Source organism: Corticium candelabrum, chromosome 1, assembly GCF_963422355.1.
Source record: "Corticium candelabrum chromosome 1, ooCorCand1.1, whole genome shotgun sequence".
NCBI lineage: Eukaryota > Metazoa > Porifera > Homoscleromorpha > Homosclerophorida > Plakinidae > Corticium > Corticium candelabrum.
Window position 1 is genome coordinate 13,350,985 of NC_085085.1, and position 15,852 is coordinate 13,366,836.

The following is a 15,852-nucleotide window of genomic DNA, read 5'->3' on the forward strand; positions in this document are numbered from 1 at the left end:
CAGCTGACTGGCATGAGCATACACGGGCAACTGCGAGCAGCAAAGGAAACGCTACACAGCCATTGTGCTCTGATGCAATAGTTGCTATAATAGTCTCTTGCTACATACACTGCCTAGAAAACTAAGTTTGAACAACGTTGTAAAACTAGGATTAGCTCAGAAAGGGAAATCACATGGTGACCACCCGCACATGAATACAACAGATGGTTTCCCAAAAAATAAAATAGCCTTCTATGATCTAGTAAGTCTGTCCAATGTACAATCTTCAAATTTACAACCAATGAATAATGATTCTACATACATCTTAACCATTGAGCTAAGACGTGTGAAGAAGAGGTGAGTCGAGAAGTAGCCAATCTGTCGGAGTAACGCGTAGACGTGGAGAACAACTCCGGCCCTTCACCGCTCGTCCCAACGATTTTCTTTGATCATGTGTGCCAATTCAATAATGAACTTCCCCTCCTTATATTTCTGACTAGACTCGAAAGCATGTTCCTGCGAAAAAGGAAGCTTAGGGGCGCAACAAGTGACCACGACAGATTCGAACAAGGAAACACATTTGACCCCGCAGCTGCATACATTTACATTTACGTGCCCACGTTCCCGTACGAGGTAAACAAGAAACTGTAGCTCAAATCAAACCAGCCAGTGTTATAGCGGAAACGAAGTCGCGACGAACACCGTATCGCGGCGTACTGTACAATTCGTTTCACCTCTCAGCTCACAGACCGGAAAGTGTAGTTAGTATCGAAACGCAATGACACTCTTACGTATTTCCAGCCAAGTGTCGTCTTGCAGTTTCTGCAGAAGATGTCCGAAACCGCGTGCAATCCGGTGAGCAGTACACGCTCCTCAGCAGGCCCGCAGCCGATATTGACCCTATCAATAAAGAAACGAGAGGATCCGTCAATGAATGAATGACGCGACGCGACAACACCGCTCAACTGGCGCGTCTGCGAATTCAACTCACACTTTGTTGAAGAGATAAGCCTTGCCCTGGCTGCCTTGGAACGACTAAAACAAGAGACGAGGTCGGTCTTGGGTGTGATGCGGGAAGTTGGCACTCGAATGAATTACCTTGGAAATGAGTTCGTCGTGATTGGCGAGATGAGCGCGACAGTGAACACAACTGTACCGCCTATGACAGTCCTTGAGGTACGTGCGGTACGTCTTCATGTTTATAGACCTATGACACTGCTCGCCACGCCACAACGGAGGGTACTGCGCCAGGTGACAGCCGTGTAGTGTTTATGATCCCTTGCGCATGCTCACTCGAGTGTACAGCACTTTCATGTCCCAAGGGACTCGTGCGGCAACGCGATGTGCGTCGTTGTGGCAACAGGCTAGACGTCAGAGACGCGAAAACCGCATCAAAGTGCCGATCAGGAGTCCGTTTATTTCGGTTATCAGTGCAGCCGCAGAGTTGCTTGGGCGTTTGGCGGACTTCCGGCGATGCCTTCTACAATAAATGGATTTAGTGTATTCAAATTGTGAAGTTTAAGTTTACCTGTCGCTGTCTGGCAACGTGTGATTGGCCGCTTTAGTTTCTGGCAGACTTTCAAAGAAGAGTAGGCATCACGTGCATGTGACGGATTGGGCAATTTGGGCCGGGCTCCAATTGATGATGCAATCTATTGCTTCGGCACGTTTGATCAATTTCAAATGTGTCTGGACGCCAAAGGACACGATTACGTGAATTGTCAGGTCGCGCCAGGACAGCCAGATTGTTGTATAGACCAAGGGTTTGTAGGTGTCTTCCTTCCAGACGGAGCTACTGTAGCTATAGGTGTCTGGGTGCATTAAAAATTAAGGCTCTTGGCTATGTATAAGTAGTGTGGAAGTCTGGTGTTCTTTTGCCACATTCATATTTATCTGTACTGTACTTTTGAGTTTACGTTTGGATTTTATTAGGTTTACATTGGGTTATTTATGGGAGTGCATGAATTAGGCAGTTCTTTTATCCCAAATCTTGATGTGAGGATACCGACATTCCTATAGTCCTAATGAAACGATTGCTAGAAGACAGTTGAGTTAGCTAACCTGACACTATCGATCATATCAAGTGGTGATAAAGATAATTTATTTGTAGCTGGGTTTCGTGTAGTTATTGTAGATGCAGAGCACACATGGGTCACGTTGCAATGACTTTCTGTGGAAATAGAAGCATAGATGTACATGGACTACAAAAAGCAGCTGAACTAAACGATTACATCTATAATGCCTGCCTGCTGTGATCTATAGCGTAGATACAGCCATTCTGTAATGTTTCTGGCCACATTGAAATCAGCAGAAACACAACAGTAGTGGAAGAGCGAGGCTCAAACCTGATGGTAACAACAACAACAACACACCGAGTGCCTCCTACTTGCATTGTATTTCTCATCATGACTATGTCAACTACAGATGACATTGTGGATGATGTGTCTGTGTACAGGTGCTGATCATGTAGCTGCAAAATCTTATACTAATACATTCACAATCAGCATCTGGATCCAATTACTTGGGACTTTACTGCCAGTGGTCACAGTTAATTCGGTAGGTTAAGTCAGTGCTGAAGTAATTAAAGTTGTTCAGCTAGACATTTCCCTTAGAAGGAAAACTGGGCAAACACCTCTGCCTTCTTTTGCATAATGTTATTAGGAAACCTCTATTTCATCAAGGAATTGGTTTTAGTTACACGCCTGTCAGACAAATTACTTCCTCATGATTGATGCAATATGTGGGTAATTGTACTTAGGCTATCATTTCTACTGCTGATCTGTTTACTACTGATACAAAGAGCAATGTGGCAAAAGCTAAAAGTCTCTCATAGTCTAGAAACGCAGGTCATACTTTCACTTAGGTCTGCATTGTAGCATTGTTGGTTGCTGCTTGTTATTGTATATTATATGTATATGCACAATCCATCCCAGAAGCAATCCAAGTGACTTAACATATTCTTTCTTGTCTATGCAACTAAAGCAACAGCGTATAGAATTGAATTAGAAGCCTAGGGACAGAACATTGTTGATTGACTCTAGAGTTGTCAGTTACAGTTGGTTATTCAAGTCATTCGTTATACTGGATAGCATCAAGGAACCTCTACTAGGGTTGTTCTGGATGTTGTTCAAGAATTTCACTGCTTTTATGTATGTGTAATGCTAGTATCATGCATGGCTAGATGTCTAGCTTCCACAACAGCTCAGTATGTTTCCTGACTGTGTTGAACATAATGAGGAAGAAGTCCAGGAAACGTAAAGGAGGAAACTAGAACTGTATCCTGAGAGAGGACTGTAGATGAGAGTACAGTCGTAGAATATGAATTTATTTAATTAAAATCATATTATTAAAAAGAGTGCCAAGTCCAGCATCTTTTGCTAATCATTATTTATGCAAACCAAGATTATGCAGTAAACCTACCCCATGTCAGCAGTTCCTAAAATGGTGTCCGTTGCACTGTACAGAGAGATTCTGATTGAAATATGACATCTATAAATGTAGTACACATTTATAGAGACAATGTGATACACTGTAACACACACACACACACACACACACACACACACACACACACACACACACACACACACACACACACACACACACACACACACACACACACACACGCACGCACACACAAACATGCACACACACCACACGTGGCTACAGTGGCAAAGCACCCAGTTGGTCTGGTGACCAGACAGAGCAGACAAGGTGGCCAGGTTACACAACACAAATTTCTGACTGAGTATATATTGTTGCGAAATTTGAGAACGAAATAGTCTCGCGTAGCCAGACTCTACGCGCCATAATGTCGGCAGCATGATGGCGGGTGGGGTCTGGCTACATAAACATCCGGGGATAGACAAAATCGTGCAATTCAACAGCGCATTTCGTCAGACTCAGTATGGCCTCTGCTGTAAGAGCAGGGACGTATTGTGTTCTGTTTGTTTTGTTGCTAACTGTAACCGTAACGTCATCGTCAGACGGAACCGTTATTCCCTGCCGCAGGAATCCCCTAAGACCGTGTCAGTGCGTGCTGCAAGACCGGACAGTATTCGACATTGGAAACATTTTTGCCAACAAATTTCCGTAAGTACCCGTGCTCACATCCCAGATTGACCGGAAGTGTATTCATGTATGCTGCCTTAACTTGCAATGAATTGCCAGTGTACTGATCGATGGTCCACCGACTCCTCCTGATGTTGACGGTCACAGCTATGGATACAGCCCTTGCGAGCCACTCGGCAACTGTATGCAGTGGGCCAAAGTCGATAACGTGTCTGTAAGTAACGATGTAGATGTCTAATCTGTTTCACGATCTTCATGCATCTCTACTGCAACTTTATGCATCAGTTAATTAAAAATATGTTATACTAACGCACACACGCACGCAAGCATGCATATGGGTCTGTGGGTCATTCTGCCATTCTAAATTTGAATTTTTAATTTTTACTTTTAATTTTTATTTTGAATTTTTATTTTGAATTTAAATTTTGAACGGCAGAATGACCCACGTTATAATTCTTACCTTATAAAACTTCAAATTTTTCTAATGTAATCAAATACACCTTATGTCTTGTTGTATTAATTCTTCAATAATCATTAAATGTGCTAATAAATTTAGTACTAGTGATTGCTCATTTGTCTTTAGCTCCTAACTACGAAAGATGCTAGACTACTAGTAGTGTGCTGGCTTAATAGTGTTGTGTATCGCACACCTTTTACGTGATTTTCTTCACAGGATGAAGTTTTATTGGAACTGCCTAGTTTGTAGAGGGCTCCGATTTGGACCAGATGTGCATATACTGCATGCTGTTGTACGTGTGTGATGATTTGTTCAGGTGTGTGTATATTATCCTCGTGGATGGGGAGCAGCTTGGTGGTTTAACTATCCTCTTGGAACGACCACCTCAGCCAACTACACGATTTACCAAATGAAAACGAATGAAATTGCAGCAAACGTAACATACTCAGATTTGTATGGGTACGTGTTGCCTAATGGATGGCAAGCAAGTTATAGTATGTAGCTGTTTTCTACATTTAATAGGTCCACCCACGTCTCATTTGTCTATAATGCCACTGCTGATCAGCCTGTTATGAAGTGGATCAAGTCAATAAAGCTTGCTACAACACCTGTAAGAATGGATACAATTGTGTCCACATTATAATTCCCGTCTGCACATTTAATTTCTGTCACAGTATTTTCAAGTCGAGAGCAACAAAGTGAAGCTAACAGAAGTGTGAAACTTGATACAACTAACAGTCAGTTGATATCAATGAGATTAGAGTAGATGGAATTCACTGTACATGTACTTCTAGTAGGTTGGATCACATGTCTGTTGTTTTGCAGTGAAAGATGTTAACAATTTGAAATTGATTCCATATTGTATTGTTAAGTATAGAGATACACCACCCTTTTTCCAGTCTGGATCTGCCACTGATTCAGTCAATAGACATTCGGAAATTTAAATCAATACCTACTATAAAAAGCTGCGGTGGGACCAAAAATGGGTTTATCGTCTCATTTTCGAGTGTCACACTGCGTGTAGCTAGCAAACGTGCAAACTTGTAATAGCTGAACTTGCGTGCAAGACAATGCAGCTATCTATTTGCTGGAACACTGGTCACCAAACACGGATATAGCCTAAATTCGTGGTCAACAGTGAATACAGTCGAGGGAGAGCGATAATTAGTCTCGAACGTTCTTGTTCAGGTTGCTCTGCGTTGGACCTAGGGCATTACCTGCACGAGTGTGAAGAGGACTCACTACTAAGCAGGTTGTAAGCCATGATTACGCGTGTTGTGTTGACTGTTGGTTGGCAGTGAGGCCATAATATTATGTCAGTTACAGCCGGATCTGTAGAAACACCTGTCTATACAAACTCGTGTGATCTCACCAACGGATTCTAGACACTGGAAACGACGGCGCATTCTGAACTAGCTAGATACAACAGGGCCGGATCCAGAGGGCTGTTCAGGGGGTTAGACTGTTAAGGGGTTAGGGCTGTTCAGGGGTTAGGGCTGTTCAGGGGTTAGGGCTGTTCAGGGGTTAGGGCTGTTCAGGGGTTAGGGCTGTTCAGGGGTTAGGGCTGTTCAGGGGTTAGGGCTGTTCAGGGGGTTAGGCTGTTCAGGGGGTTAGGGTTGTTCAGGGGGTTAAACCCCCTCTTTTCCAATAGGCGCGGTTCAATAATTTCATATAATTTCATTAGAAAAGAGAAAGCAATGCTATAAATAACTGCTACCAGGTCAACCCCCTCTTTCAAAAATTCCTGGATCCGGCCCTGTACAAGATAAACGTCGAAACACATCTCTCAAGTCACGCAATACAACACAAAGCGAGCAATCTACCAAACAACCTACTGGAATATCAGTTTACATGGTTCATTGGTCGTTATATAATAGGTAATGTGACACTCGAAAATGAGACGCTAAACGCATTTTTGGTCCCACCCGCAGCTTTATATAGTAGTTGTTGATTTAAATCTTAGGAATGCGCATAAGATTAGAAGCCAATAAAAGCGGGCGTGTTTATAAAGTGGGCGTGTTCATAGAAGTGGGCGTATCTCGTAGCATAGTGAAGCTTATCTCACATTTCCAGAGGTCACGCTACGCCCCTGGTTAAATCCATGGTCTCTGCTGTCATTTCTCATTTCAGCCGATAGTTCTTCATACTTGAAAAACTAAAAAGTTATTGGATTTGCATACATACTTGCTAGACTTGTAAGTAGTGAGGAGATTTCAAATTACAGTTAGCAGCACCTACACATGCATGACTATACATACTTCAGCACATCTGTCATTCATTGCTTTTTACTTGCTACCTAGCTACAATACTGCTAGGTTTCTGTGTGCTGCAAAAAGATAATAGTAAATTACTAATTGAATGGAGCTGACCTTGAGTAGGTGTACTGCTAGATCCCTGCACATGACTGATCCACATGGGCTTAACAGCTACTTCTTTGATACCGTCAACGTGTTGTAAGTACAACAGGATTAGAAACCTGAAAGCTACCAGCATAGTCTTCCTGTGATCAACTTGAATGCTGAACGAAGCAATTGACAGCACCAGCATTTGCAATCCTGCCATGGCAGCTAGCTATTTGATGACTATTTAATTAATTAATCGTTTAGAATACACGTGAGAACGTGGCAACAGAACACGTGATTGTTTAGATCATTTCTGACTGACGTTGCAATTGCCTACTAAAATAATTTTAGCGTTGCCTATTCGGACTTCGTTTTAGTCAAACTGTCTCTTCCCATGACAGAGCTAGACGTGTTTTACTCGCTGAAGTAATACGTTACAAGCTCCAGACTCGTTTCTCGTAGACTGACAGCTGACGTCAGGAAACGCAAACAAAACAGGAACTTCTAACGTTGAGCATGCGTAGATAGGAATTCGTCGAATTCGGCCACCGGAAGGAGCATTCGCTTGGGTGGCGGGACTTCAGCCTTCAGCTTGCGTGTTGCTAACTCGTCTGCAATGAATGGTTTGGAAATTGCGGTGGTTGTGGTGGCTGCAACCTACGTCTGCCTGTCATTCACTCTCTTCTTCTTCCCAACGCTACTTCACAGAAAAAAGCGCTCGCTGCCGCTATGGCGTGCTATCGCCCATAGAGGAGGTATGATGTGTAACATGATGTACACTTGCCGTGCCGTTTGTGGACTACGGAATTGAATCTGTTTTTATTTGGTAAGGTGCCGGTGAAGAACTAGAGAATACAATGTCTGCATTTAGACGGTATGGCTATTGGATGGTTTGCACGTGTTGAAGCCTGCTACTTGCGGTGTTTGTTTATATCTATAGCGCTGTAGATGCAGATTGTGATATGTTGGAGTTAGATGTTCAGCTGACTAGGGATGGAGAGGTGCAGTGATTGTGATATCCTGCACAGTGGTGCTGTACTGCTGTGTTGATCTAATACTAGTCGTGATTAGCATTGAATGTGGGAGTCAAGTTAAGTGTGTGTGTGTGTGTGTGTGTGTGTGTGTGTGTGTGTGTGTGTGTGTGTGTGTGTGTGTGTGTGTGTGTCGAGGTGGAGCAGATGGTAAAGCGTTTGTGATGACATCCGGGATCTTGTATTCCGTGATGAGGGTTGAAGGTTCGATCTTGGTGGAGGCGACACTGTCGCAGTTTCCTTGAGCAAGAAACTCACCCACACTTGCTTCTCTCGACTCAAGAGTATAAATGAGTACCTGGTCATTGACTGGGGTGGACAAGACTGCTGGCTTGGCAGCAACATCATGCAGCAGACGGGTACGTGTGGGTCTTGGTGTCCAGTCCCAGAGCTGTGCCATTGTCAGTGCCCTTGGATGATTCTGGCCAAGCTCTAGGTGGATTGTAGCGCTGGCCCCAAGACTCCATGTAGCGCATGGAGGCCCTGTCTCTAGAAGCAGGGGAAGCTATCTCCGCAACTGACCTCAAGGTCGACGTCGAAAGACGTGGAGGGCTTAACATTTGTCCATTTGTGTGTGTGTGTGTGTGCACGCATGTGCGTGTGCATGTGTAGAACCTTGCTAATCTGAACAGCCTCATGCCAAGCTCTGTTCGGATTAGTGAAGTTGTTCGGGTTCCAAAAACGCGTAGCCTTAGAACTCTAGACTTCATCTTGGACACCCAGACCACTTGTGCATGTACATATGTTTGTGGTAAACAACACAGCTGCACTGGCTACATACTTCTAAATATTGTAACAGTCAGGATTTAAAATAGTTATTACATTACTTGTATTTATGTGCTTTAATTATTGGGTTGACATCTATTTATGTGGACACTGTTGTAAGGTAGACTTGTTACTAAAGTATGCATTTGTTTTCTTCTTATTGTTGGGTGGCACTAGGTTGTAGTTTGTCATGACAACAATCTCGAACGTTTAACAGGGATTGATGGCTCAATCTCATCAACAAATTACGAAGTAATGCCGTATATCATCTTTTATGTCTATTATTATTGCTTTTATACTGAAAGTTTTCTGTTGGATATTAGGACTTACCGTGCTTGAAGAAACACTTGAATCTTACATTTTACAAAGGTGATGTGCATCTATTGCATTACAGGTGTTTTATTGTAAAATTGTTCTTGAATATTTTGTAGGACATAGTATGACAGTTGAACACAATAACAATACGATACCACGACTGAGAGAATTGTTCGAAGCATTTCCTAATTGTCCGATGAACATTGATCTCAAAAATGGCTCCGATGAGTTAGTCGAGAAAGTCAGTTAATGCACAATATGAGAGAGTACACGCCATTAGATTTAGTCTGTTGTATGGCTGTGCAGGTGCATGGATTGGTGTCTGAATTTCAACGAGAGTCTATTACAGTGTGGGGCTCTGAGTATAACAGAGTGTGCAAGAAGTTATACGCAAGGAATCATAACGTTTCCCTGTTCTTTTCATTTGGTCGGGTGATGATGGTTTATCTGCTCTTATTTGTTGGACTACTTCCTTTTTGGCCTTTACGGGAATCACACTTTGAATTTCTTTGGCCTTCTCTGATAGCAGAACGGTAACATAGTCATCTTTTAATTAACAATACACGAATGTCAATTTCTGAAGTTGGTTCTATCTAGAATATCTGATATACCTGAAAATATTCCGTGTTGTGTTAAGTGTTTAGTGCGATGTTGTGACACGTAAGACTCGTTATATATGTGGGTGAGAAGTTGTATTATCTTAAACAATGTTGCTGTAGGTTTCTTCTTCATCGGCTTGTTTGTTTTCATCTTAGAAGAAGAGGAATTAAGGTCATTTATTACTTTGTCACTTGAATATGTGTTTGATGTTGGCATATACGAGTAGTGTCTGTAAAACATTCTGGAATTTCTGTAAAAGTGCAATGATATTCTGACTGTACTACTTAGTGTCCTGATTTTATCAGTAGCATTTTTGGAGACTGAGCTGTTTGACTTAAGGTGCATCATCCTAATTAATTAAAGCAAGGCAAGAGAAGGAGTCATAACACAAATCATGATTGGTGGTCACGTGTCACATTTGGATAATATCGTGTACTGATTTTAGTAACAATTGTATTTTATGATGATTTAATATTATACCCAACCAAGATAGAAAGTGACGTGTATAGGGCCACTAGCATTAGAATGCATAGCTAGATATTGGTATGATTGATGGTAACACTTTGGTCTAGGAATGAACAATTGTTTGGATGCCATGGCATTTGTGCTTGTATGATTGCTCTTGTCTTCTCGGCCTTGGGCCATAATAATTATATAGAGGCACTTAAGCAGCCAACATTATGTACTTATCGCTCTTAAATAACTTATGCACAAGTCACAAACATTGCACAAGTACAATGGACTCAAGTTTATGAGAGGTCTGACCTTCCAATTATATTTCACATTTTCATAATAATGACCATCTGCTGTAGGTTTGTTAAATTTTAGTACACTGGTGCTTTCTGCATTTGTTTTTTGTTGTTTTGTGCGCTCTACTTACTGTTTGTGATCTGTTTGTGTTAGGTATTCATATTTGTGCTAAATGAAGAAGAGGACTTTGATGCTGCAATGAGACTGGGAGTTGACGGTATTATGACTGATTATCCAAGTCGATTGAAGGAATATTATCATGCGAGAAAGACTAGTGATTCATCACAGCGACTGCTAACTACATGACAACAGTGAAGCACTAGGATGCTACATGTACCAATTGAACATTGAAGGAAATTGTTGAACTAACAAATGTATTAGAATTATTTATGAATTGTGTTTGTTAGTAATACCTACAGTCTAGTGAGATGGTGTGTGAGTAGCTTGCTGATTGAATGACAGATGAAGAATTTGTTGGCGTCTTTTGTAATTATGGTTGATGCTGTATTGGGACAGATAGTCACCATCTTCAATTAAACTGATGACTGACTACTCCTTGTTTAGGATATTGTTACAGCATGATGGATGTAGATTGAATACTCACACGTGGTCTTACAAGGGCCTAAGATAGTTGAAACAGATAATTCTTAACACAAATTAGCAGAAAACAGTTAAGTGTGACAAATCTCAACTAGTTACATTTTGAAAGACGTGAAAATGGAAGGTATAGCCATAGTAGCCATAGTTGTGATGGAGGCTTACATGAAACGAGTATGGCTTAGTATAATTATGACATACACTCTAGTCAATATTTTCTTGAATTCGTTAATTAACTTCTATGTAGAGACGATAATGAGCAGTAGCTAATCATCAGTCTATTGACATTTCAGACACAAAAAACCTTTGTATTTCAAAACGGGTTCGTTGACATGAATACGGCAATCTAAATCAATGTTTTGCAAACCGTTATGTAGATTTTTGACAAACAATTCAATCTTAGCTAGATTACAATGCATTTAATAAAATAAGTTGTTTACTTTAATGACTTATCCAACTGCCAGTCTCGCACTCCGTATGTAGCGCACGTTACTGTAAATAAGAATGGGTTGGATTCTCGGTGCTCTTGTCGCCTATGCTACTTCCTCTATAGCCTTGTTCTTTTTTCCTCAACTGATTCACAAGAAGAAACGTTTGCTACCGTCGTGGCGTAATATAAGCCATAGAGGAGGTTTGTACGCGTATACATGTACTAAACAGTACTTAATTAAGTTAAATAATTAAAAATAGTAATTTAAAATACTGATACTAGGTTTTCACGCTCAGACTGTGTGCTATATGAATGGGAATGTCTTAATTAAGTGTAGGTGTCATGCTTGCTATAGAGACCAGTTTGTAAGGCTAATTATAATTACTTATTTATTTATTATTATTACTTTTATTACTATAATCATCAGCAAATCTAACAGCATAATATTGACGGATTTGCTTGTCAGGATCTGGTGAAGACTTGGAGAATACAATGGCTGCATTTAAGCAGTATATGTCGAAACATTGAATTTGAATTTTTAATGTAATTAATTTTGTGTGTATGTTTTCAATAGTGCTGTTGAAGTTGGCAGTGACATGCTAGAATTAGATGTCCATCTGACCAAGGATGGAGAGGTAAGTTGCAATATAGGTGTGGGTGATGCTTGCTTGGGTTAATTGGTTTAATTGGTTGTGTGTGTCTGTGTGTCTGTGTGTGTGTGTGTGTGTGTGTGTGTGTGTGTGTGTGTGTGCGCGCGCATGCATGCATGTGTAATACTTGTGTCCAGATGCATAAAACCAGATCAAATTATGCTAAAAGAAATTAAGTGCACAGGGTTTAGATTTCAGCTGCAATGGCAATATTGTCACTGCAGAATTCGAAGTGCGTGATTTGTCATCTGTTTTACTGATTTGGTTTAGCTAATTAGTAGTCGTGCAAGGATATATGAGAAGAAAGGAAGGGATGATCTGCTTGTTGTTATGATCGAAACGCGTACAACGATTATTGCAACTTGGTGTGGTTTTAGTTTATGTTGTTGTTTTTGTTAGTGGAATAAACAGCTGGTAATCTGAAAATGACAGCGTCAAGAATTAATTAAGGCAGGCCGAGTGTAATTGTTTATAGATGACAATTAAGCAAAAGTGTTAGTTCAAAACTGAAAAAATTAATTACATTTAAATAAAAGTAACAATGCAATCAGCTGATATTAGATAAATCAGATGGCTGTTTGCTGATATTGCATTGTTTGTACCAATTTGGTTTCTAGCTAGACCATATCTTACGGAGGACTTCAATCTTCATACTTAAGGTAGAACTGCAACTGACCGTCTGGTTATTGTCGTTTCGTTGATACATCATGCAACTCAGTCTAAATCCAATTTTGTGATGGACATATTGCTACTCACCATACGCTATTCTAGTGTGACGTACACAGACTACATAAGTAATAAGAGATTTTGTACCCAATGGGACAATGTCTCTTGTCACGTCATGTGACCTCGCAGGGTTCTTCCTAAAGAAGAGCATGCACACTCAATATGGGGATTCATTTATAAGGCTTACAACATATTAATATATTGTCTACATTATCTGTATACTTTAGGTTGTTGTATGCCATGATAACAACCTTGAACGCTTAACTGGTGTTAACACTTCAATTTTATCTACAAATTATGATGTAAGAAATGAATAAAATTTTACCTTGGTTGCTTCAAAGATAACTTGTGATTGCCAACATAGGACTTACCTCAGTTGAACAGACATCAGGAGCTTACGTTCTATAAGGGTATATTTACTTATTGTTTAATTAATGATATGTTGTGTGAAGTAGCAATAATGTATAGGAGTTTCCGTTACTGTCAACCATGGTGAGAATAGTATACCTCGTCTGAGGGAGCTATTTGAAACTTTTCCAGATCTTCCAATGAATGTCGATCTTAAATATGGATCAGATGAACTGATTGAAAAAGTGCAGATATAGACATCCTGATATTAGCAACAATTGTATTTTTATGATTCTGTTGTGTATTTATATGACTTAATATATAGGTACATAGCCTGGTGTGTGAGTTTAAACGAGAATCTATTACTGTATGGGGTTCTGGTGTCAACAGTGTATGTAAGAAGATGTCTGATAGGGATCCAAGTATTCCACTGTTCTTCTCTTTGACACGAGTATCAATCGTGTATCTGTGTTTGTGTCTTGGACTGCTTCCTTTCCTGCCTCTCAAAGAATCTTGCTTTGAATTTTGTATTATGTCGTTAGCCATTAAAAGGTAGTTTTAAGTTAAGTACGTCATTGTTTCTGGTAGTTTGTTTAACTGTTGTCGTGCAACAGAGCAGGAGTACCACTTTCCCAACTTCCACTATTTGTTCGGATTCTTCTTTACTGTGATGTGTAAGATTTCTAACTCATTGAGTGTTTTGCTGTTGTGAAAATTTTGGATTGTAATGTCAGACTCTTTATCCATCAACTTGTTATTTTTCACCTCAAACGAAGAGGAATCAAGGTTAGATGTTTTTTGATGGGTGGATGTTTGATTGCTGTATTTTCAGTGTTACTATGGTAATTTTATAGACATAGCAGCTATGAGGAATATGATATTAACATGCTAAATTATTATTAGAGCAGGGTAAATTTATTGCAAGAGTTAATTTAATCAATTACCTTAGTCAAGTTTTAGTTTGTAATTGATGTGATGCAAAACACATAGTATAAAGATTAAAAGAAAATAAATCATGGAAGAAGATGGATTGACATGTCAATCTTATTAATTGATGGAACAATGATAGAGAATTTTGAAATTAGAACACTATTGTAATCATCTATTGGCATATTAATGCATGCACTGAACAGGTAGTTAGGGTTTAGTTATGGACATTTATTTTGTTAATGGTGGCTGTCAGTTGATTTAGATTTATTATAGTGTTCTAATGATTATAACGTTTTTGATGCCAATGACAGGGCCAGTAAATTTGTTGTTGTCATAAGAAATGGCATGTATAGGTGTTATATATATATATATATATATATATATATATATATATATATATATATATATATATATGAATATATATAGAGAGAGAAAACCATATATTTGTATATAATACAGATAACACAGATAACACATATCCGCCCTAAGGACGGAAGCACAAAGAGTCTAAGTCATAATAATTAGGCAGATAGTCACTAATCAGTCTTGAATTATACTGCCATAAATGAACAGATAACTGTTCGTGAAATTGCCTGGAAGCTTGGCCCAGAGACAAGCCAGATGATAGAAGAGACTTCTTGACAATTGATCTCAACACCTCCAGACTATGTGCAGCCCACACTCCGTATGATTCCACCACAAGAGGGTGAAACAAACAGCCATAACTTGAAACATTAGCAAGATGGCGTTCATCTTTGTCCACTTCCCCAGCCTCAGCAGCAGCACCAGCTTTTATGGCAGCATTAATAAGGAGAGAGGGAGTGAATGAATTCCTCACGGAAATGTCGAAATAAGCAGCCTTGCCTAGGGAAAAGTCGGGATGGAAACGTCACCTGGTCTTGTCATAGAATGAGAGGAACAGCGTTGTTCTCGATATATATATGCTGTTACTTCCTATTTGTCTACATTGAGAACGAACTGACATGGCAAGGTTCCATGTCATACATGATTAAGTAGTAATAGATCTAAATCTCTCAAACTACCAAGTCTTTGAAGTTGTATGGCACTAAAGTCAAGATGACTACATCATCTGGAATGCATTTAATTATACTTTTTTGGACTCTTTGGAACAAGATATGCATGAGATTTGACATTGGAAAGCTTTCTGTGCTCTTGGGGGAGATGAAACAGGAAGATGATTTGATAAAATGGAAGCTATAGGTTTTCTGAGTAAATCTAAAAGATGATAACATTGCAATTTCTCTTGTTCCTCTTGAGTTTCCTTTTTCGGTATATCATACTGCCTGATATTACTCTGACAAGCAAGCAGTTCTATTTTCAGCATAATCCTACACATTTCAGGTTCTCTGTCAGTTCTGATAAACAGCTATTAAGTAATAATTAGATAGTACTCCAGCTCTATTTTCAGTCCAAGCGTTTCTGGTTATATCTTACAAGAAAATGTTGAATATTGCATGATTTGTTTATCCTAATCTAATAAGGACGTGGTTGCAGGTCTACATGTGGGTTCTTAACGAAGAGGAAGACTTTGACGTTGCAATGAGATTGGGAGTTGATGGCATTATGACAGACTATCCCAGCAGATTGAAGCAGTATTATGACAAAAACGAGAGACGGTGATCAAATTGCTTTTTTTAGACTGAGTAATGTCGCGCGGTGGACCTAATTGTGTGTGGTTAGCTTTGTTATTTTGTTCTAAACTATTTGCACCCTATTAATGGATTTCAGTTTTTGTTCTAACTAGAGAGGCAAAAGAATGACAAGTGCGTAAAATAGTAATACAATACAATTTACGTATCATGTTTATTGAACCTGTTTGACTGTAAAAACTATAGCACCT

The 15,852-nt window shown here is 39.8% G+C and overlaps 3 protein-coding genes across 3 annotated transcripts; 2 read left to right on the forward strand and 1 right to left on the reverse strand.

The window, feature by feature from the left end:
* Positions 1-62: 62 nt before the first annotated feature.
* LOC134181982 (protein yippee-like 1) lies at positions 63-1,486 on the reverse strand. Its single transcript, XM_062649291.1, has 4 exons — positions 1,078-1,486; positions 971-1,014; positions 771-879; positions 63-495 (listed from the first exon to the last, which is right to left on the reverse strand). The coding sequence occupies exons 1-4, from the start codon at positions 1,174-1,176 to the stop codon at positions 400-402; spliced, it is 348 nt and encodes a 115-aa protein (XP_062505275.1). The 5' UTR covers positions 1,177-1,486; the 3' UTR covers positions 63-399.
* A 2,356-nt stretch (positions 1,487-3,842) lies between these two features.
* Positions 3,843-5,378, forward strand: LOC134188660 (uncharacterized). Its single transcript, XM_062656831.1, has 5 exons — positions 3,843-4,071; positions 4,150-4,264; positions 4,824-4,966; positions 5,030-5,117; positions 5,182-5,378. Exons 1-5 carry the CDS (start codon positions 3,887-3,889, stop codon positions 5,224-5,226), a joined length of 576 nt encoding a protein of 191 aa, XP_062512815.1. The 5' UTR covers positions 3,843-3,886; the 3' UTR covers positions 5,227-5,378.
* Positions 5,379-7,389: 2,011 nt separating this feature from the next.
* LOC134176287 (uncharacterized) lies at positions 7,390-15,836 on the forward strand. The gene is made up of 21 exons (XM_062642966.1): positions 7,390-7,604; positions 7,681-7,723; positions 7,790-7,850; positions 8,823-8,897; positions 8,969-9,014; positions 9,077-9,201; positions 9,267-9,493; positions 9,558-9,620; positions 9,680-9,731; positions 10,464-10,613; positions 11,006-11,034; positions 11,411-11,538; positions 11,804-11,846; positions 11,912-11,972; positions 12,941-13,015; positions 13,078-13,123; positions 13,182-13,306; positions 13,387-13,613; positions 13,676-13,735; positions 13,796-13,847; positions 15,507-15,836. Exons 1-21 carry the CDS (start codon positions 7,466-7,468, stop codon positions 15,630-15,632), a joined length of 1,953 nt encoding a protein of 650 aa, XP_062498950.1. The 5' UTR covers positions 7,390-7,465; the 3' UTR covers positions 15,633-15,836.
* The last annotated feature ends 16 nt before the right edge of the window (positions 15,837-15,852 follow it).

What these genes read in the sequence shown, in the direction of transcription:
- LOC134181982 (XM_062649291.1), bottom strand. Translation starts at nt 1,176, where the DNA reads ATGAAGACGTACCGCACGTACCTCAAGGACTGTCATAGGCGGTACAGT. An exon ending in GCTTATCTCTTCAACAAAGT is followed by an intron (nt 880 to 970) that starts GTGAGTTGAATT and finishes CTTTATTGATAG; the next exon opens with GGTCAATATCGGCTGCGGGC. An exon ending in CGACACTTGGCTGGAAATAC is followed by an intron (nt 496 to 770) that starts GTAAGAGTGTCA and finishes CCTTTTTCGCAG; the next exon opens with GAACATGCTTTCGAGTCTAG.
- LOC134188660 (XM_062656831.1), top strand. Translation starts at nt 3,887, where the DNA reads ATGGCCTCTGCTGTAAGAGCAGGGACGTATTGTGTTCTGTTTGTTTTG. An exon ending in ATTTTTGCCAACAAATTTCC is followed by an intron (nt 4,072 to 4,149) that starts GTAAGTACCCGT and finishes ATGAATTGCCAG; the next exon opens with TGTACTGATCGATGGTCCAC. An exon ending in ACATACTCAGATTTGTATGG is followed by an intron (nt 4,967 to 5,029) that starts GTACGTGTTGCC and finishes TACATTTAATAG; the next exon opens with GTCCACCCACGTCTCATTTG.
- LOC134176287 (XM_062642966.1), top strand. Translation starts at nt 7,466, where the DNA reads ATGAATGGTTTGGAAATTGCGGTGGTTGTGGTGGCTGCAACCTACGTC. An exon ending in GGAGCTTACGTTCTATAAGG is followed by an intron (nt 13,124 to 13,181) that starts GTATATTTACTT and finishes AATAATGTATAG; the next exon opens with GAGTTTCCGTTACTGTCAAC. An exon ending in CAGATGAACTGATTGAAAAA is followed by an intron (nt 13,307 to 13,386) that starts GTGCAGATATAG and finishes CTTAATATATAG; the next exon opens with GTACATAGCCTGGTGTGTGA.